Source organism: Topomyia yanbarensis, chromosome 2, assembly GCF_030247195.1.
Source record: "Topomyia yanbarensis strain Yona2022 chromosome 2, ASM3024719v1, whole genome shotgun sequence".
In the NCBI taxonomy this organism is placed as follows: Eukaryota; Metazoa; Arthropoda; class Insecta; order Diptera; family Culicidae; genus Topomyia; species Topomyia yanbarensis.
The window spans coordinates 359021407-359043634 of record NC_080671.1 but is presented as its reverse complement, the minus strand read 5'-3'; the positions used below and the strand labels follow the sequence as shown (position 1 = coordinate 359043634).

The 22228-nt window shown below is 37.1% G+C and overlaps 1 protein-coding gene across 1 annotated transcript in view; it reads right to left on the bottom strand.

Moving 5' to 3' along the window:
• LOC131684320 (uncharacterized) overlaps positions 1–22228 on the bottom strand; it is a 346758-nt gene that overhangs the window by 14632 nt on the left and 309898 nt on the right. Inside the window, exons 14-15 of the mRNA XM_058967082.1 lie at positions 348–525; positions 235–246 (exon numbers count right to left, since the gene is read on the bottom strand). Coding sequence (XP_058823065.1) covers positions 235–246; positions 348–525 — 190 coding nt within the window. The remainder of the gene's footprint in view (positions 1–234; positions 247–347; positions 526–22228) is intronic.

Sequence of the window (22228 nt, the reverse complement as noted above, 5' to 3'; positions counted from 1 at the left end):
TTGGCAGAGAAAATCATGGAGATTCATTAATCGAACACAACTGCAAAGTTTCGTCCGAATCGACGATGGTCATATTTTGTGGTCGGCCGGTTTCCCATAGAATCCCTCAACTATACACAGTAAATGTTTGTCCTCCAGAAAGGCAGTAATGATTTTGATTATTACTCGCCCAGTCAAAGGACGCGAAATGAATAGAACTCTTAGATTCAACACATATGAATGCCGCATACTTACCCATGGGACTCCCTATCATCGCGCAGCAAGAAAGTTAAAATTAAAACATGTTTTTTGTATGTTATCTATTCGCTATACAGTGTGTACAATGGAGGGTACGACTAGATGCTTACCCGATCGGGGGTGGTGTTGGCAGTACCCGGTCGAAGCCAACCTTTCCCAGCAGCCAGTAGGTGTGCATTTTGCCCTTTCCTTTGATTTCGATAGGCCCCCGGGGCTCGATGACGTAGCCACCAGCCTGCTCCAGCAGATTGCACGTTTGCTGGGACATGTGGATGCGCCACGACGAGCCTGCACCGTGACGCGGATAGGGATGCACCGGATAGAAATGAATAAGATCAGCGTGAAATAATTATCCCGTGCGTCGTGTCAGTTTATGGCACAGCAGCAGTGTGTACAGAGTATGTAGGAGCATGATGAAACGGATGAGACTGAGATGACACAAAGGCGCGCTTGAGAAATTTGATACGCCAATATGAAGTGCATGCTACATTGCGACACAAAATGCGTGTGGGAAAGGGAGATGTGAAGGCGAAGGTCGACGGTGTGATGAAATTTTTATTGCGGTGAAGTCGTACGGATTATTCAACGAGGTGTAAACCGAACTCGAGATGCTGTGTGGTCACTTCTCGAGTAACTCGTGATAAGGGCGTAAAAGTCAACTTTGATGAAAACACTTCTGGACGAACCAGTAGTAAACGAAAAAAGAATTTTTTGGTTTTAGTTTATTGTTAATATTTGTACTTCATAAGTGTAGATTTTGTGCCCTTATTAGAAATTACTGACTTGTTTGTAGCTTACGGGACATAGCCACGTGTGTAACGAAAGTGTTAATGAAGGCCAAACAACGGGAGTAACTAGTTCTGTCGATTTAATCCAACAAAGAGTTGTATGTATCACTATTTACTCATTCATTTTTTTCAGATTTGAATAAAATAAATTGTTTTAAAGAAATGACATACTTATTTGCTTTTAGAACTTTGGGACTGTGGTCTACAAGACTTGAAGCCGTTAAGCATCCGGTTCCGGCGGTTTTTCACAAATCGCATTTTAATGTCAGTTTCAGCTCGCCGGCCCGAATTTAAATTATGTACATCAAATGATATTTTTTACAGATAGAAAAGATTTTGTATCTCTCGGTACAGATTTAATTGTGGCAACACTGCGGGAAAGATCACCCAAAATGCCAATTCGGTCGACCAGCCAGATTATCCATAACAGGCCCATGCGCAGAAAATGCTCATGGGGAGGGTTTTGATTTTTCTATGTTTCTTATAAAAGAAAAAGTAAACTTTGACGACTTTTTATGAGCTGAGTCTATTGTGTACCAATAGACTCAGCTCAACAAATTGGGTATTATCGAGATGAAATGGAATTGGTTAGCGGTAGTGTCTGATTGGTTTGAAGTAGTTAATCCTACCGACTAAACAACCTCCTGTATCTTGCCATCCTCATCCATCCGGCACCACCGTTAAACCGTATAAACAATGTTCCTAAAATCGTGAATAAAGTACCATGAATTCTGTAATATTCACGTTTTTACACTACGAAAACAGGACTATGAACAAAACTCGTGTATTTTAAAATTATGTTCAATTCCGCTTTAGTGACGCACTCATAACGCGGAAATAGTGTAAATATTTGTTTTTGTTTTGTGAAATTCAGTCACGGTTTCCTTGTCATTACCAAACCGATTTTCTGTACGTGAACTAGTTCACAATTTTATGATCATTAAACTCAGTTGACTCATGATGTTATTCATAGATTTAGGCACATTAGTTTGCAAAATCAAAACGTTGTGGATATTTTCTCGTGATCTATTTTACGAAACTCGGAATTTTATTCATGAATCCATTCAATCCTCGTCAACTAATTCGTGATGCCTAATATATTAGTCAAGACTTACCATTCGTGCTCCTGAAACAGTTTATAATATCATGAAATATTATTAATGTATTCGAGAACTCGTTCATGATTCTTGGTATAATAGTCACGACTGATCATGTGTACCCGTGAAATAAATCACAAAATTATAAAATGTTATTCATGTCGTGATCTAGTTCATTTTATCTAGTATAATAGTCACAAGTTACCATTCGTGCTTGTGAAATAGTTCACAAATCCATCAAATATTATTCATGTAATCGTAAATAGGTTCATGATTATTCCTAATCGAGTTCTACAAGATGACGACACGAATGAACTTATGATGAATGAAGTTCATGTTTGACAATTCTCGGTGGTTTGTTTACTTTGTCAGTTGCGTGAGTGCGAGTGCAACGGGTGCTCATCTGTTACATTCGAACTCACGTAACTTCCATGTAAACAACCACCGAGAATTATCAAACGAAGTTCATCCGGCTCATTTTGTGGGATTACGCCGGTTGGTGTAAAACCTCGTAAATTGCTCACGATCCAATATCCGTGCTCGTGAAATGGTTCCCAAGCTCATTACATATTACTCATATATTCGTGAACTGGTTCATGATTTCTAGTATAATGAAATTTTTACGTGAACTAATTTCATAAAATTTGGAGTATTAGTCGTGGAATCATTCTTGTTCCGTGCACTTTTCATGAAATATCCAGCTGCTAGCGACCAAGAATAGATAAAATCTGTAGATACAAAAATATTAGGACCTCCAACATCGTTATTCATTTGATATGGTTCAGTGTGATGTCTGGATGGAAAACGAAAACTGCGCTGAGCGCCATAAATTGTGTTCGTGATATAGTTTACAGAACAAGATACCGCGAGCCAGTCACACTTTCATGATCCAGTTCACCTTATCACGTTACAACGAGTAAAAACCGATAGTAACCAAAAAATAACAGATCGCGACAAGGCGAAAAGAAATTACGAATACCACGATGAAACTGCTGATATCATGTCACATTACTCCACGTGTCAATTTTTAAAGTAAGCTCTAGAATAAAATAAGATAAGATAAACAGAAATTACAAAAATCGTGACTAAGGTCCTGAAATTATAATCATAAATCACACAACTCGTGACAAAAATAGCAAAAATTGTCACTAAGATCCTGAAATCATGAACATAAATAAAAATGAATCCCTACTCGTGACTAAAATATTACGACAACATGAACAGAAACTATGAAAACCATGACAAAGTTCCTGCAGTCATGGACATAAATCACATTACTCGTTAATGAAATATTCAAAATCGTGACGAGGATCCTGAAATTATGAGCATGAATCACTTTACTTATAAATAAAATTTACGAAAATCACGACAAAGATCATGAAATCATGAACATAGATCCCGCTACCCTGGCATAAAAATCGGATAGTAAACTCATGAATAAAATAGCACGGTAAAGTCATACGAAATCACAAAAATCGGAGATTAGCTCCGGAACTCATCAAAATCGCTTGACTGTCGGATCTGTATTCCCAAATTATGAACAAGACTCATAATAAAATCTGAACATGTCCAGCGAACAACAGTAACCCAACCAAACATTTGAATGTAACGCCATGTATATAGTCGGGACGATCTAGTTTTGTGGAATCACAAATTGTTTCATGGATACGAGGTTTATTACTCATAATTTCAGGAACTTGGTCACGGTTTTCGTAAATCGTTTAGTTCACGAAATAGCGATCATTTTTTCATGGATTTATGATCGGATTTTTTCCGTGTAGGCACTACTTCAGTGGGGATTGTACTCATGCTCTTTTTATTTTGTGTTAATCGTTCATGTTTTTTCAATTGATGCTTTTTCTTGTTTGCTGTCCAACCTTCTCGGTATATCTGACCTGCTCAGATCTGCTGCAAATGTCGTCCTCTGTTGAGACATGAACCGATTCTTTGGATCACTTTGTTAGTCCGCTGACCGACCTTTGCTGTGAAGCTGATCTACTCACAACTAGTGCTAATATCGAAACATGCCGAAACATGAACCGATACAGATATGCCGACCAACACAACGTACACCTTTTACCAGCCACCTTCGCGAGGTTTCTTCCTTGGTTTTTTCAACGACTTGTTTCTAGAGTGACCGAACTCGAATGACACGGCTCGCTTGTTTCATCCCTGAACAGGAAGTTTATTATATTTTGAAAGTAATTCAAAACCCCCATGGGAGGGGTTTGAACCCCTAAAACCCTCCCCTTGCGCACGGGCCTGATCCATAACTTTCAAACTATTTTCTTTAAGTTCAATAAATCTTTTCCTCAAGTGCATCCAAGTGGAGAGAAATTTACTCTCGGAATTTGTTTTGCACGTTTTCTTCTAATTTTTTTTAGTGATAGTTGTCATTACACATTATGCAGTTATATGCACTTTGACTATTTCAAAATCTTGAAAAAATTGAAGGTTAGCGTACGCATCAATGACAATACCAATTTATTTCAAAAATATAATGATAAGTCCACATGGGCATTCCCAATACCCCCATCCCCCTCCCCATGGACAAGCGTGGACTTTCTCGTGACCCCGACTCTCCTCTAAATTGTATACGTCGTACATGGATGGCCCCTTGGCCAACCATACACTCATTCCGCACTGAGCCAAAAAATCATATACATTTTAAGTTAAAAAGCACGTAAATATTAAAAATGATCGATCACGTTAGATTCATGTGCAACTATTAAAATTCATACCTACATTGATGAATTTCAAATACTATACCAATGACTTTCAACTATACTATACATACATTCTATGTGATTGTCACATACCTAAGTGTTATGTGTAAAGAACATGAACATTACGTGAATATACGATGTGAAAAAGTTGACAGTTTCAATATGGTTTCACGTATAATAACAGCACAAGGCAAAGGAATTACGGAGATACACGAAATCTTTTCTGAAGGTATTTAAAGGTAAATTCAATCGATTATGTACAAAATGAGCAATAAAAATAAAATGAAATTATATTTCAGAATGCGGAAACGGAAACAAACTGTAAGCATTGAAGGAACCAAAAAAAAAACTGCCTCGAAGTTTGCTGATTTTCTCAACACAAAGGAAGCATGATAAGAGAAACTATTTTAGTTGATGATAGTTATGCAAATGCTATTAATTATAAACAGAACATGTAAATATAAGATGCATTACAATAAAATTCCACGCCTATGTATTTATTCACCGTCTTCCACGCTTTTTAAACACATAAGAAATACATTTGAATGCTATTTTAAATGCAGCTTATCATCACATGAAAATCACATAAAAAGTATATGGATTTAATCTAGAAAGTATGTGAAATTCATATGGAAGAGAAATGAACCTCACTTAATATATACATGCAGTCGACAATGGTTTTGTCTGATTGACAATAAAGTTTTCTATCTGTGAAACATGTAATATTTATATGAAAAGTGTTATGGAAAATATTTATATATTTTCGCATGTGATTGGTAAGTGATAACTATTTTGAGTGCGGTGCTCTGAATAGACATCATCCTATGCATTTACACTGTAGCGACAGTATAGTTTAACCCCTTCATGCCCATGTTGTTTATAAACCACAACGTTTTTAAACAGGTATAACTTTTGGTTTCGCTAAGTTTTCTTACAAAATCATGTAAGGCTGATAACTGAAACTATTGTCTTTCATGTGAGCAGTTACAATTATTATTATGAATATCAGTAGAACTGAAGTTATTGCAATTAGACTGATTGGATTCCGTCGATATAGTTTTGCCGGGGAAAGCGTCAGATAACGGTGAATAAATGAATTCGGATAAAACTACGTTACCTTGCAATTTTATTGAAAACTGATAAAACCTATCAACTTAGACTGTCTTTGACTAACTTTTTCAATTAATTGGACTATTGAAAAGTTACTAGAAGAATTGTATTGAGCATCGGAAGATAAAATTGCGCAGCTTGTAGCATTGCGAGAGAAGCACATATGGTCGGACTAAGTGACAGTGCATTGATTTCGAGAAAAACGCGTTCAAAGTATGAATCGCAGCATCCTTTACATTATAATTGGAAAATAATTTTTGCCATAATTCTTGTTTATTGTTTCATATTTCAAATCTGGTAAAAGTTGAATGTAGATGAAGAAATTCTTTATCCAGTGCTATCATTAACTCATTTTTTGATGTTTTGCGACTTAGTCCGGTCTGACTTAACACCGACCATATCATAATCGAAACGGGTTTCTCGAGTTTCTTGACCAAAACAATCTTACGGAAAAAAGTTTTCAAGCAGGGCATGCAAGGGTTAATTAGGTGTCTTTGTATTATTATTGGACAACGAGCCTATTTTCCTATTATCACCGTACCCGTTTGAAACCGTTGGTTAGAGCCGCGTCTGTCATCTTTGTTCAACGCATTAGCTCAAATGGCAGGGCGATAATTGGGGCAATCGATTCGAGCTTTTGTTACGTTCATACACGAGCATTTTACCGTTTTAGGCCGATACTGGTACCGGTATGAATAGAAACAATAGGAATAAATTCTGGTCAAACCTAGATAGCGCCAATCGCTAGTGCAAAATACCTTTGTTTAAGTTTGTTGTAGGGTATACTTTTGGGACAATACTCATTCGACTGGGTGCTATTACACCCTGAGTCAGACTTTTTGGAGGATCGAAACGAACGGAATTTATCGCTCAGATCCGTTTAAATGCGTTCGCATTATAGTGATTAAGTTTTTACATAAATAATATATTTCTATTTAAAGGTCACCATTGCGAATTGTCGGGTTTTACGTTTTATACCTTCCATCACATGTTGTACCGCAGTTGTGTTCATTTTGTTTGATGCCAAACGCCAATTTCCTTAAATTATTTCTCATCCCATTTTTTTGAGTTTTTAAGGTTCCGCTTAACGATGGCCCAATATTTTTCAGTTAGATGCAACTCTGTTAATTTAGAGGGTTTTTTTTCCTTGGGTACGCCTTGTACGTAATTGAAGGTATGCCTTTCTTGAGTAATTTTCTGGTAGTGACAGAAAGCTGCTTTTGCACTTGTAATTATTGCTAGAGCTCAGCCACAAATTTGGCAACCGTTTGTGTTTTAGGTAGTGGTATTGGAGAATGTGTGTTGGAATTTATTTCCATAGACGAGCTTTCGGCGACTGCTCTAGGGACGGGTTGTCTTAGTGTGCCGTCTGTTCACAGAACTGATTCGTATTAATTTGTCCTTGATGTGAACAAAGTGTTCTCTGTACAATACAGTACTACCGCATTGTGACTGTACGGTAGGGTAAGGTAAAAGGGAATGGGTCGGTTTACCCGCATTATTAACTCCATCATTTGAAATACATTGAAAGTATCCATTCGTAAGTACTGCCAGATCATCTTGATAGATCATTACACCAAAAAAAAAGTAACGATTTATTTTGTTCTTCAGACAATGCACACTAGATGAAAGTAACCGTATTATGGTTCACTTTACGCTGGCTCGGGCAGATGCAGAAAGTATACTGAGAACCGTGACGACGTCTTTTGATGATTAGAAGTATACTGACGCTGCTCCTCCTCCTTCCTTGTCATTTTGACAAATGGCAAAAACAAAATGAAGGCAACATTCCTTATGCACACACCTATGTCGCCATCACTAATGTCACTCAATTTTCTCAGAGATTGCTGAACCGATTTGCACAAACTTAGTTTCAAATGAACAAGGTTATGTGTTTCGGCTATGCAGTCAGCGGTTTACAAAAACACTATTTTGTCTTTATCCAAATTATCTTTATTTCAAATGAACGGTATAATGCTCCCATAAGCGCTATTGATTTTTGGGTTGATCGCACTTCCGGTTCCGGAGTTACGAAGTGGTTACACAGAAAATTCCCATATGTCCATATTGTTTATAAACCGCAACGTTTTTAAATAGCTTGAACTTTCGATTTAGGCAAGATTGTCTCACAAAAACAAGTAAGGCTCATGAATGTGATTATTATCTATCATTTAAGCACTAACAGTTTCAAATATCAGGTCTAGAACTGAAGTTATTGCAATTAATCTGACTAGATTCCGATGGAGCAGTACTGCTAGAGACAGTTTAAGTTGACTGCAAAGAATGAAATTTTAAGATAACTTCGAGTGTTATTGAAAACTGATAAACCTATGAACTTAAACTGTTTTCGAATACGTTTTTTCACCTTATTAGACTATTGTAATTTTCTAGGATAATTGTAGCGAGCATTGGAAGGAAAAAACTGTGCAGCTTCTGGTACGGCGAGGTAAGCACTTATGTTTATGTTAAAAGCTTTTTCGGCTTTCTTGATCTTATCAACTATATACGCACTAGAAAAAAATTTAAACGAAAAACATTTTATTATTGATAGTTCGTGGTGGAGAAACGCTACCAACTTATAAAAAGGGCATAATTTCACGAGTTATTTGTTTTTGTTGAAACAAAATTCCAACATTAAATGTACACTGAAGTCTTTTTATGTGGTTTTTAAGCGTTTTTTATGTGACGCTTATTTTTAAAGTTATGCGGTTTTTTATGCCGATTTTCAAAGTTATGCGGGTTTTTACGCGGATTTTCAAAGTTATGCGGCTTTTTTATGCGGATTTTCAAAGTTATGCGGTTTTTTCATGCGGATTTTCAAAGTTATGCGATTCTTTTTGTGCAGCTTCCTTTTAATTTTTGGAGCATCACCTGAAGCAAATTTTATCGAATGATAGATCCTCGTGAATACACATGCTCAAACAAAAGACATAAAATGTTCATATTTTAGTTTAGATTATTAATTACTAGTCTTTGGGTTAGGGATATGGGGAGCATTCATGATGTCAGTCAAAATATAAACAGAGAGTGACTGAAAACCTTTTTACCTTTCTCATAATAAAGGTTATGCAATCGGTCGGGGGCCGAATCTCTTATACCATTCCATTCAGTTCGGCGAAATCGGCAAAAAGTCTCTATGTGTGTGTATGTGTGTGCGTATGTGTGTATGTATGCAGGTATGTATGTGTCACATAATCTCACTAATTTTTTCAGAGATGGCTGGTACGATTCAAACAAAGTTACATTCAAATGAAAGGGGTAATATCGTTATAGGTCGCTATTGAATTATATATATATATATATTAAAATGTGTGCAACATTAATTTGATTTGCTTGTCTAGGATATTAATGACCCATGGATTTTTTAAAAGCACGACAATTGGGAATACCCACGATTTTTAATTGGATTTCAAAAGTTTGCAGGGGTGCTGAATTATAATTGTTAAGGACAACACTGCAGGGCAATCCGAATTAAAGCCCTATGATGTAAGCTGCAACGTGCAAGGAGATGAGATGTCAGTTCGGTTGATAGATGACAGCAAACGTCTTGGAGAGTGAGGAGAAAAATTAGTGAAATCATTATATTGTCACGTTAGGAAGTCGAGGTGGTATAAAGCGAAATTGTAAGTTTTAAGTTGTAGGTTTGGTAGCTGATTATCAATATCATTTATTACATTATGTTCTCTCTTTTCTTATACTAAACATGCTACTTAATCTACTTAAGCTAGCACACTAAATCTAATTAAACTAGGAAACTTAATCTACTTAAACTAAGGCAACGTAAGAGTTGAGGTTAAGGTGGTGATATTGAATTACATGTGGCACACGTTACGAGCAAGAAAAGTGAGTTCTAAGCTTAAATCTAATCTTTTGCAATTAATCCTAATGCACAATTAAAAACCAGGATACGAAGTCATTTGCGGAAAATTGGGATAAAGCTATCTAAAGGAGGAAAGCGAGAAGAAACTTATTGTAAGATACTCCCAATGAATTTATTGAACTAAATTAAAGAGAATAAAATCTTTCAGCTTTGATCCGACTGTAAAGGACGATTTCAAGGAAGTTTGTTTGTTAAAATTCCGAACAATAATTATGATAATTATAATTATAATAATTATAATTATAATAATTATTCTCTCCGTTATCGAGAAATCCTTGACATTTTAAACAGTTTTGCGAAGACACCATGTTTCGTTACTTATGATTTAAAGATATAAAGATTCAAAATTTAATTTACGTAGAATTTGCGAAGAAATTTATCAAATTGTTCGCTCTTAGCAACCAACAAATAACGGTATTCGTTTAAAAATAAAAGTAGTATGGTCATACCAACAACCAATACTACGGATATGTCCCTCACATTATCTACAGCTAGTTTCTGATCTCCTTAGTAACTTCGCATTTCTAAAGATTATCTTTTAATGTGGATTTTGAACGTTCTGTGTTTTTTGTGAAGATTTTCAAAGTTATGCGTTTTTATGCGGATTTGTTATGTGTTTTATGTAGATTTTCAACCTTATGCGCTTTTTCCTTTTTTATTAACGACTTAGAGTGAATCAATCTCTTTTCTTTTTTATATTGTAACGGCATTTAATTAGCAAGGGACTGGTAGGTGTGAAATATTTTTCAATATTAAGAGCCATAGTACTCAAGGAAGAGCAAGGATTTGAAACAAAAAAGCGCGGAGTAGGGTCATATGAGCAGATAGGTTCCGACAGCGTAAGTCATTAAGTGACTTTATGCTTGTCCGGACATGCCGCAGACTCAGGTGATTCGCATTTAATATTAAAAGATCCTGACTCCTGAGTTGCAGAAGACAATGAGTTAAGTAGCGGTTTTTCAAAGTTATGCGGTTTTTTTATGTTTCGTTAACTATTGGTTTGGGGATACCGTGGAATATTGTTAGTCTGGCATTTGTTTTTTGGCTGATTATCTGTGGCGTGCACACAGAAAAAAAATGTTGGTAAAAATAAGAGTTTTTCACTCTTAGCAAAAAACAACCAACGCATACTCTTAGTTTAAAAAACAAAGGAAAACTTTTACTTTGATTATTATTCTTGATTAATTTAAAAGTTTTACTTTCAACCTAATAGTTGGCGTTGGTTGTTTTTTGCTAAGAGCGGAACACTCTTACTTTTACCAATATTTTTTTTCTGTGTGTAGGGTAATGAGAGGGAGAGATGCCGCGTCAGGAGAGATTCCGCACTCTCTATATCTCGTATATGGGGTCACTGTTATGCGGTAACATGATATTGTGAGTTTGTCTTTCGAAGAATTATAACTCTAGAGATGTAAAATAATCCTTTTTAATAAGTCACTAAAATTTTATTAATGATTTTGTGCGTTCAGTTGCATCACAGAGTGCCGAAAATTTTTCAGCACCACATTAAAATTTCGTTTTTTTTTTTAAATTGTTCGATTTTTTTTGGTAAATCATGTATCGGTTGACTAGCTGGGACCTTTTAGAAGGCATTCTGATCATGAGCACGATCATCCATAAGTTTAGAGGAGAATGTTGTCGTGCGGCATCTCTCCCCTACAATTGGGAGAGATGCCGCATCAAAATTGCGGGTGAGATGCCGGACTCAATGGAAGAGGATGCATAGCCAAAATGTATTTTTTTCACCTCGGAATGTCATTAAATGATAATTTGCGTCAGGTATATGTTCTTAATAAGGTATATCCACAAACTAACGGACCTAACACAGTGACATATAGGATTATGAGTCTATTTATCAATATATTTAAACGGGCGATATGTATCTAAGTATTAGTTACTTCGGTTTATTCTTTAAAGTTTCAGGCACTAATTTTCGTGAACTCATTGATTTGTAGTGATGTCAGTATTGAGATAAAAGCGAAAATTTTAACGAATTGATGCTTTTTCAAGATGAATCATTCAAGAACAAACCAAAGTTGTATAAGTATGAATATTGGGAGAAACAGCCAAACAGTGCTTTTAAGGAACTGCTACCAACACATAGATAAGTATATCGCTCGTACAAGCATACAGATAAATAGTGCCCTGAATTGAGTTAATCCAACTTAACCGTTACACAAGGTTGAGAAAGAAAAATATTTTTAAAATATTGAATAAAAAAATGTTTCTGGAAATGGTAGTACCCCCTTAAGAAAAGTGAAGGTGCTAGCCGATTTATAGGTGTAATCAAACTTCATGAAACTCAGCCGAAGACACTTAATCACAAAAACATCAATGAGAACCAAAAAATACTTTTGTTCACCATTTTTCAGTTTGTGACCACGGTGCGGCGTCTCACCTGTACATGCGGCATCTCTCCCGCAATGACCTTTTTTGTGAAATGTTAATGGAAATTTGATGAATTACAAAAACCATTTCACAGTATTTTAGAAACTTGTCGCAATTGATAAAAATGATTTAATCAATTATTGAATGTGATGCAGGATCGATTTTTAAAAATGTGCGGCATCTCTCCCCAAAATACCCTATCAGTAGATGTCGAAGGTTGTTTGTTAATGATGATTGTAGTATATGAATTTACTGTAATTGTTTCCGTGCAAGGCTTACCGTAGTAGGGTGATGAGCCTATTCGCGCCATGTTTCTATTATTACCCTACCCATTTGAAGCCGTTGGTTAGAGCAGTGTCTGCCATCTTTGTTCAACGCGTTGAGTCAAATGGTAGCGCAACAATAGGGGCACTCGATTCGAGTTTTCATTGTGCTCAAACTCGAGAATTTTACTGTTTTCAACGCATTTGTGTTACTATATTGGTTCTTAACTACGAAGCAAAGCGGTTGATGTCAATTTTTACGCATTCCATTGATTGTAAGGCAAGAAATTGCCGAATTAGTGAGGCACCTTGCTTAGTATGGTGAAAATAGGCTCATCACCCTATGTTGTCTGGTTACAGAATCGGAAAGCCAAAAAATTTCTCCAGGTGTCAATTGTGACGGATTCCACTTCTCCATACTTCGAATCGAGGTGGCGAATTTCCGTATAACATGAGTAACATGAATCGAGGTGGCGAATTTCCGTAAGATCATTGTCCATATACACGGGGATCTTGGCTTCGAAGTCATGTTACATGTTGTTCCGGAACCTTTTGCTATCAATTTCTGAATACACTAGTTGAATAACAAAAAATGCTATTTCAAAAAATGATCGATTCAAGGTCCCAGATGGACAAATCGAAGTACGGCTAGGCGAGCTGTAACGTTATTCAGAATTCAAAAATTCATGCTGCAATTCGCAGAGGTAGCATTCATAACGGAAGAGACATGGAGAGAATACTTCTTAGGCATCTTGTGGTGGGGATGGGGTTTGACCGACCCATTCCGCTCTACCTGCCGCTGGAATACAATACTGATACAACGAATACTCTACCGATCAGACGGCACATTACCGCAAATTATGCTCAGAAACCACTAAAGAAAACTTGTCTACGGAAATCAAATGTAACACACAATACCATTATCTGAATCAGATTTGTGGCTGCAGTTTGGTGGGTTCGCACCCATGATCTGTAAGTGCAAGAAGCAGAGAAAACATGGTCGAGTGCGAGGTAGGTATTATTGATCCCCAAGACGCTGTTGGCAAGGAAACAAATATTTACCCGCTGATTAGATAAAACATTATTGATTAGAGAAAATTTAAGTATATCTTATAAATGTAATAACCGTACATTTCCACAACCCGTGGAGCAGGCCCGTCTTAAGACTACGAGGGGCCCCTGGGCACTATTGAGCAAAGGGGCCCCTTTAATTGAACCGGTATAAACAGCTGTCCAGTATGGCCAGGCTCAGAAATGCTTCCCAGTATCACGGAACCATTTCTACTCCATGCCACCCTGAGACACTTTTCAAAATTTGAGCCAAAATATATGAAGAGCAAAGACGATCTCAGTTTACCACAATAAGGTATCGAAGCTGATGCCCAACTACCGTCGAAAAATGCAAAATAATCTGAGTACATCTTAAAAAGTTCGGTGGTCGGAGTTCGAACTCAGGTGAGCTGCGTATAGTCTAACGGACTTACCAACTTCGCACTAGTCTTCCCAGATGATGGATTATCGGACTTTCATAGTCGGAAGATGTCGTTTGAGAATTAAGAGTCAACATTCAGAAGAGGGAATGTTGGAGTAGGGTAGGTTAAACGCCGATTATTGAAACATTGTCCAGTGTAGCAGAAATTTCATCGTACAACTCCATAATGTGGAACCATACACGAAGTTCACTCCTTTTTATAATTCCTGTAATACTTGCTGTAGTTTACACATGTTCATTTCAGGCCCGTAGCCAGGGGCTAATTTATTGAACGGTATCAGCACTAAATGCTATGATGAATCTCGATAAAGGCGACTTCCGTGAGCACAATCTCCATTTTCACCTCCAGGAAATGTTTCATATCACCTTATGCGTCTTATGCGAAAAGACCGAAAACCAATAGCCTTCGTATTTGGCTGGAGCACCACTTCTTGCTTCTGCGACTCGCTTATCTCGACAGATCACCACAGTTTCTTTTGTCCTTCCGACCAGTCACACAATATGAAAGGAACTGTTTTTGTGACTCTCAGCATGCTGAGTAGGTATCGTGAGTGGTATTTTTGTAGGTTCGAAATAGAAATTTTCCTCCATATTCTTCCATTACTTTATTCAAACCAAACAAGATACAAATTTGTGAAGAGTCACCGAAAATGTTTATTTTCTTAAATTTATTTCTGAAAAACTTCGGGGGAGGGGGGGGGTGCTTTAGCCCTCTAGCCACTCCTCTGGCTACGTGCCTGGTTCATTTACATAGTGCCATTTGGTGTTATTCCTGATATGATGTTTTTTTATTTTGATTATAGAGGTTTTAACCTTAGGGTCATTCGCCTCTTTTCGGGTTAGATAAATCTCTGTGGGGTTGGGAATCGGACCTAGGTGAGCTGCGTACAAGGCAATCGATTTACCAACTACGCTATACCCGTCCCCTGATATGATGTTCCTGATATGATGAAACTAAACAGAGTTGACTACCGATTTTGGAAAAACACATTTTTCTTTTAATCAATATTGCATAGTGCATCAATAGTGACCTTGAAAAATGATCGATGATATTTTGAGTCTATGAGCCATCTTGAGGTCCTTTCATTTTGTTCGCAGGAATTCCTGTTCGTTTCTGCCGGAATAGAAATAACGGTTCTTTGAAATATTATCTCATTTTGCACAATGTGTTGGTGAGGCAGATTTTTTGTTTTATATTACGACGGACGTTTTGGGCATTCGTTAAAGCGACCGCTTCGGATATACGCAAAAAGTGGACTAGTGCAATTTAAGTAATAATAACAGTATTCCAATTCAACAAATAGGTGTTTCAAAGACATATTAACATGTTCACTATTCGATATTAGAAGTGTTTAATACCTTAGTTGGCAAGTAAAGTTTGTTTAAAATTGTTTTCAAAACGAAAGATAAAACGTTACTCGGATCAATATGACCGGCACAATTCATTTCAATATCAGTAATGTTAAACAGTCGAAATGTAAAAGATGCCTGCAGCGCATATCCTCGAATTCACGCCCATTTTCCGGGATTAGAATAAATCAAATCTAGAATAAGGCTAAGCTTGATACGGGTACCCACTTTCACAAGGGCATTTTACCTTCTTTTTGGTATTTCCGAACGTTTATTTTCATGACGGCTTTAAAATGTTTTGATAGGGTGGAGTGTAGAGAAAAAACAACATTGTTCGTTATATGCCAGTCTAAGACTCACCGAGTACAGTGAAACATACACCCAAAACACGAACCGTACGATTGACATGCGAATAAGCGTGAGTCTAATGCGAATCTTGCATTATAACTGGAATAATGCATATAAAGCGATAGAGGTCTGGGACAAAAATGCATTAAACAGCAATTACGCCGTAGACACGGACACAACCCCACAATTGAGTATGTATTGGTGGATTCAACGTTATCAGAGTATTGGTTATAAAATGAGCTTGCTCCAATACACGTGTAGAGAGCGCCTTCACGTATACATGTACATTCGTATACATAAGTGACTCGCTCTAAAAGCAACACATGCTCAAAGAAAGTTATTTTCATTTCGCCTTTTAGTCGATATTATACTCCATATTGCGGAAAGCATCTCATGGCATTCATCGAATTTGTGAGGTTATGTTTCTATGATGATATCATATTAAGATTCCCTTAAGCTGTGAAGCTTAAATTGTGGAGCGCGTTATAGGTAGAAGAAAATCAACATACGAAAACATAAGGCGAACAAGTTTAACTTTTGTTTAAAACAAAAAAGTCTACTTATCATTACTGACTTTCCTCAAATCGATATTATTTTATTAAATCACCTGTCATTTCAGTGTATTGCAGCTATAGAGTTTCTGCGTAAGATAACACCTAACATCTTGATTTTAATGGTCATGCAGTAGGGCGGTGGTAAGGTGCAATGGTTTTACATTTTAGAGCCATTGTGACAGTTAGCTTTTTCAATTGCTCGCGCATCCCCTCGCAAATACAATTCCAATATGAACACGATGTCGTTCGGGTGAGCGACCATCGATAATTAATGTGTGCGCAAACTATTTGGCGAGATGGATCAACTATGATCTTAGCCTGTCATCCTAACACCACAAAGGAAAAAAAAACTATTTGTTTACACTCTTTTCTGTAACCCCGACTGCGAGAGCGAAAATTTACTGCATAGACTAATCGCTGTGTGAAAAGGTCATCGTGTTTCTCGCACACACTCGTGAACAACTAATATGTTTATATTTGCATAGTATAGGTTGAATTACGCTGTTCGCAGAGGAAACAGTATCACTGTGTGCGCAGACAGAAACTCGCACTAACACCAATTAGGCATGATGGTATAAAATGCACGTCGTTGGGCTTTGCTCAACAAGCAAAGCAACTAATACTTTTACAATCGAGCTGATTATACTGTGGCATTTAGTCTAATTCAATTTGTTTATTCGTGGATTGAGTTGTGTTTGTATAATGCTGTAACTAAAATTGGTCTATAATACAAGAAAGGCATGAACCTAATTCCAAATTAGAACGAAAAGTTGTAATACATTTTTTTCATTGGGGAATTGTTTTGGGTGTACCAAATCCGGCTAAAAAGTATTGAGCCTTCATAAGATCTCAAGAAGCCACGTCTGGAGGCTTCCAAGTGGATTTGTCCGTTGTCCAGATGTGACAAAAATAATTAATATTTTGTTACATCCGCAGATTGCTTGCCAAACAAGGTTTTCTGATTAGTTGGCCAAGGTCCGTTGCATTTTGAACTTTGTATACGTGTTGTACCAAAAATTTCATTGTTGTTGTTAAAAATAAATTGAAACATGGATCGAATTGTTGGATTGACGTTTGAATTGATTCAATAGTTATGCAGAGCCTCATTTCCTGCCGCTGTGATGCTCTTTAAATATCTTGATTCCAAGAAATACGGTGCAATGTGCGACTTCCAGCTGCTACCGATCTAATACTATCCATACACTAATAATTTATGAACGATTGTGTGCGACTATTCTTTGAAATATAGTGTACAGAATGTTTTCATGTTCATCCTGGCCCTGGGCCAGTGTGCACTGCCCATGCGTAAAGATGGTACTGGTCTGTTCCGTTTGTCCATGTATTATAATAAGGCTGACATAATACTATGACAATCTACGAAAACCAAGTAACAATATGCCAATAAAATTAAACATTTAAACAAATGCATTTCACAAAAATTTATATTTTTTTAAACTACGGGGCTTACGAAAGTAATATCCTTAACAAATTTAACGTGAGCAGTACCACGTTCCTGATGTGATGAAACTGGACATAATGCGGCTGCAGAAAAGTCGCACCTTATTTTTCAATAAACATTCTACTTCGCCATCAGAGGGCTTTGAAATCAATCAATATTGCGTTGGCTGATCCACTTCAGATTACATAGAGTCAATTTCGAATCTCGCGCTTCCTACTGCAGAAAAAGGAATAACGATTCTTTGGTTGGTTGAGTGTATGTTGTAGTGGCTCCTAATTTATCTCTGCGTTTGACATTAATCCGGTTTAGCCAAAACTGAAATCAAGAATGTTTTACTTGTAATCGGGATATTGATCCAAGAATGCTTATCGAATTTTTTTTCGAAAAAAATAAAGATTGGGTCGCTATTGAAGTTTGAAGTTTTCATGGCGCCAGCAGTGCAGACAGCTAGTACGATTGCATGTGACTATTCTCATCGCGGGGCCCCTAAAAATCTCGGGCCCCTGGCCTGGGCCCAGTATGCCCATGCGTAAAGTCGGTACTGCCGTGGAGTTAGTATTACATTTATTCATCAAATGAAGTACCATTTAAATTAAAAAGGGCTGCAGACATTTATGAAACGGGTAAAGCATAGTAGGAAAAATGTTCCAATTCTCGTGCGTTTACACGAATCGTAGTGCCAATGAAGTGCCAATTAAATTGAAAATGGCTGCCGGTATTTAAGGGATAGGTTGAGTGTAGTAGGAAAAAAAACTATACTCGCTCGCGTTTCAATATCTGCCCATGTATGTTTGAATGCAAACAATCAATTGTATAAAAATGGGTTCTAATCGAGTCAATGATTTTGCTAGGGCCAAAAAAACGATGATAAATAGTTGTGGTCATACATGAAGAGCACAATGCCTAAATAAGTCGAGAGTTTGCCTTTCCACGTCGCGTCATCATTATCATGGCCGTCAAATAGATGCTCAATCAATCCAGATATTGAAACGCTACTTGTATAAGCGAGTAAGCATTACTGGCCATGAGACATGTTTCATAAACACAAGCACGGAAACAGGCTGTTTGATAATAAGAAACATTGAAATCGAAACTCAGTTTTGTCGAACAAGCCTCAATGCGCTTATTATGTTAGATTTTCTCTAAGGAGAAATTTGGATTAAACAATTTTGTCCGCGACGGGGACAATACCCAAATTGAGTAATTCGAGGAATTTGCGAGTCGGATTTGTCTTATCGGTATAATGGCAGTCTGACTTGGCTCTCACAAAAACGTCTGGCTAGAGGAGCCTAATAAACCCGTATAATCGTTTCGTCATTATATTAGAAGCCTCTCTTACGCAATACCTAAGAGCCGTGGGTCTTTTACCAACATTACATCAAATCGAATTAGTATCTAACTTGACAACACTATTCGCGAATGGCATAGCTTTTTCACGACATCCATGTTTATTCCGAAGACTCAACCCAGTTTTCTACAAATCCACAGTCTGTAAATTATCATTTCCATCCAAATGCGGCCTTAAGATTTTTGTCAAATTATCCGCACACAGTTCGTTCTCTATGGCAGCTCTGCGTATGTATTTGGCTGCATCCTTACAAATCAGAAAAGCCTAGTGGATTAGATCCGGTGTACCAAACTTCCATCAACAGAGCTTGACAGCAACTTCCGCTAGGTATAATCCGCTTGAGCCTGAATGATGATTGATAGAGCTGTTGTAGGCTGGAGGAAATTGGACTCTGCAAGTTTGTCTGTCTATCTGTCTGTTGGTGTGTCCGCTTCGCGTTTATGATTTTCTCGACAAGCTTGGAAAAGCGGCGAAGATAATGTGTAAAAGTTAAAGTATACCGCTTGACTGCGTCGTCACATAAACTAGCACGATAGCGACAAACCACTTTCCCAAGAAGACGTTGCGCTCATGCGAAACTGATCCGTCACTTTTACAACCGCTTCCTGGGAAGAAGGTTGAAGTAGACTATTAAACTAATCCATTCGTGTTGTTGTTTGTGCAGGAAAGTTTCGTACTATCAGAGACACAGATGACAGTATAGTTTTCAAAAGTTTTCTTAGAGCACATGATGGCTCTTTGCGTGACAGCATCGCACCCGTACGGACTGTGCAATCGAGATGGTCACCAAAAGCAAAGAAAAATTTAGTCCTGTTTCAAATGGTACAAAATACGCACACATATGAATCGAAATAAGAAATGATGGCAGTTCAAGGTCACTGCGAGCATGTGGTGTATTTATTATACTGAAATAGCTCAAAATTGTTTTATGATCATTCGTATTTTGAATTGACATTTACTTTTATTCGTATCGTTTTAGTAGGGAATGCCACGAGAGATTTTCTACCCTCTAGCTAGATTTCAATTTTGTCATAAAGTTAATTCTGATTCGTAATTGGGTCATTAAGCCATTTGCTGTTTTTGATTTTTTCCGAAGCGGCTGACGTTATAGATACATGGTTGAACATTTTTTAAACTAATTTGTACGCAATATAAAAAAATTTAAATCATTTTATAAAATTTAAGTATTACGACCACACCTTTCATTAAAGTACCTTGCTGCCTATGCTTTTGCGGGGATAACTGTCAAAAATTCTAACCCATGTGGCTAAATTCACTGTCAAGGAATACTGTTAGTGTCAAACTGGCCATAAGTGATCTAGAACTGCAAATCGCAGTATGTTGAAGCCAATTTCAACAGATTTGTCAGGATTACTCTCTGAAGTATTGCGATTATAACGGTTTATATGGGAGATTGTTGTATGACCGTCCTAACCAACCTATAACTCCGGAACCAAAAATCGGACCTGAATGACATTCAATAGCAGTCAAATGAACAACAGTATTTTTATTTAAATCAAATTTCAAAATAGGTCAACAATGCGGTGAAGAATAGGTGTGACATTAACTTGGAACGTGGCGAATTCCCAGGGCTATCAAAAAACGTCGTAGGTAGCCAATGTGGTCAATGCTACTTGGATTGATCATTAATGATCTAGACTCCCAAATCCAAGTAATGTTTCATATATTCTAATATGTTTTACAACATCTTGGTGTTAACAGCTTGTATGAGAATTTGCTGTATGGCAGTACTCTTCAATCCATAACTTCGGAACCGGAAGTGCAATCGATAAAAAATTTCAATGGCCGCCAATGGTAAGGTTGTACATTGGAAACTATGTTTGTGCAAGCACACTGCGGTGTCTTCCGGAATTTTTCGCAGGGCGCAAAAAATTCGGTTATTTGTCAACACAGTCACTCGGGAGGTTTCAATAATTCTCATCAGCTTTATAAGAACTCCTTTTCTTACTCAGAAACACTAAAGATTTTTCGTATTTGAAGATAGCATCAATCCGGCGCTAATTTAGTCCTGTCACTAAGTTAATGTCGGATTCTGATGAGAGGTGCTCGAAACTTCTCTCCAATAATTAATTCACTGGGGAGATTCCATCAAACGAGCAAAGCTTTACTCCCGGGCCAACAGTTGAGGACTGCTGCAGGAGCAACCAACATTAACACCGGAAAAACTCATTTGAAACAAATTCAATTAAAATTATTAGACCCTTAGACTTATGACAATTTCAAGAATTTTGATACCTATTTTATTAGGATTCCACTAAAATTCACACATTGTATCACAGATGAATTCATGCGATGCCATCTAGCAAGGATATAAAGTGAATGAGTTCTTGAATTCACAACATCCATAAGTGTCCAAATCGGTAAAAAAATTGATGTGAGCTGTAAGCTTTTTAATTTAAAGACATTGTTAATTTTGGACGCATCACAAATTTTTCTTTAAGTCCAATTTAGCTATTTTTATAAATTCACAGCAAGCTTGTTAAAACAAATTTCCTCTTCAAAAAATTCTAATAAATCGCTTCAATATTTATCAAGCGTAGATCGCTCCAGCCGGATGATAAAGAGGGGCGCCTTCACGGAAAAAAATTGTTCACAAAATCGTGAATAAAGTGCTATGAATTCTGGAACAATCACATTTTTACGGTCCGAAAACAAGACCATGAACAAAAATCATGTGTTTTGTAATTATGTTCAATTTCGTTTCAGTACCGGCCGCACAACGCTTTTATGAGCTGAGATATTTGTTTTGTGAACTTCAGTCACGGTTTTCGCCAAGTCATTACCGAATCGATATTCTGTACGTGAACTAGTTCATAACTTTGTTGACAACATTCATTAAACCAAAGGTCGAATTATTTCCCGAAACTTGGAATTTTATTCATAAATCCTTTCAATTCTTATTAACTAATTCATGATTCCTAATATATTATTCACGATTCAATATCCGTGCTCGTGAAATTATTCACAAAATTATAACAGATTATTCATGAATTCGTGAACTGGTTCATGATTCCTAGTATAAGTCACGAAAGATCATGCGTGCGCGTGAAATAGTTCACAAAAGCATAAGATACCCAGTAAAGAGGGACAAGTCTGTCTTTGCCGTTGAGGCATGTTGGTAGACTTGAGCGATTCGTAGTAATACTGCCTAAACTCGAGTCCTACCA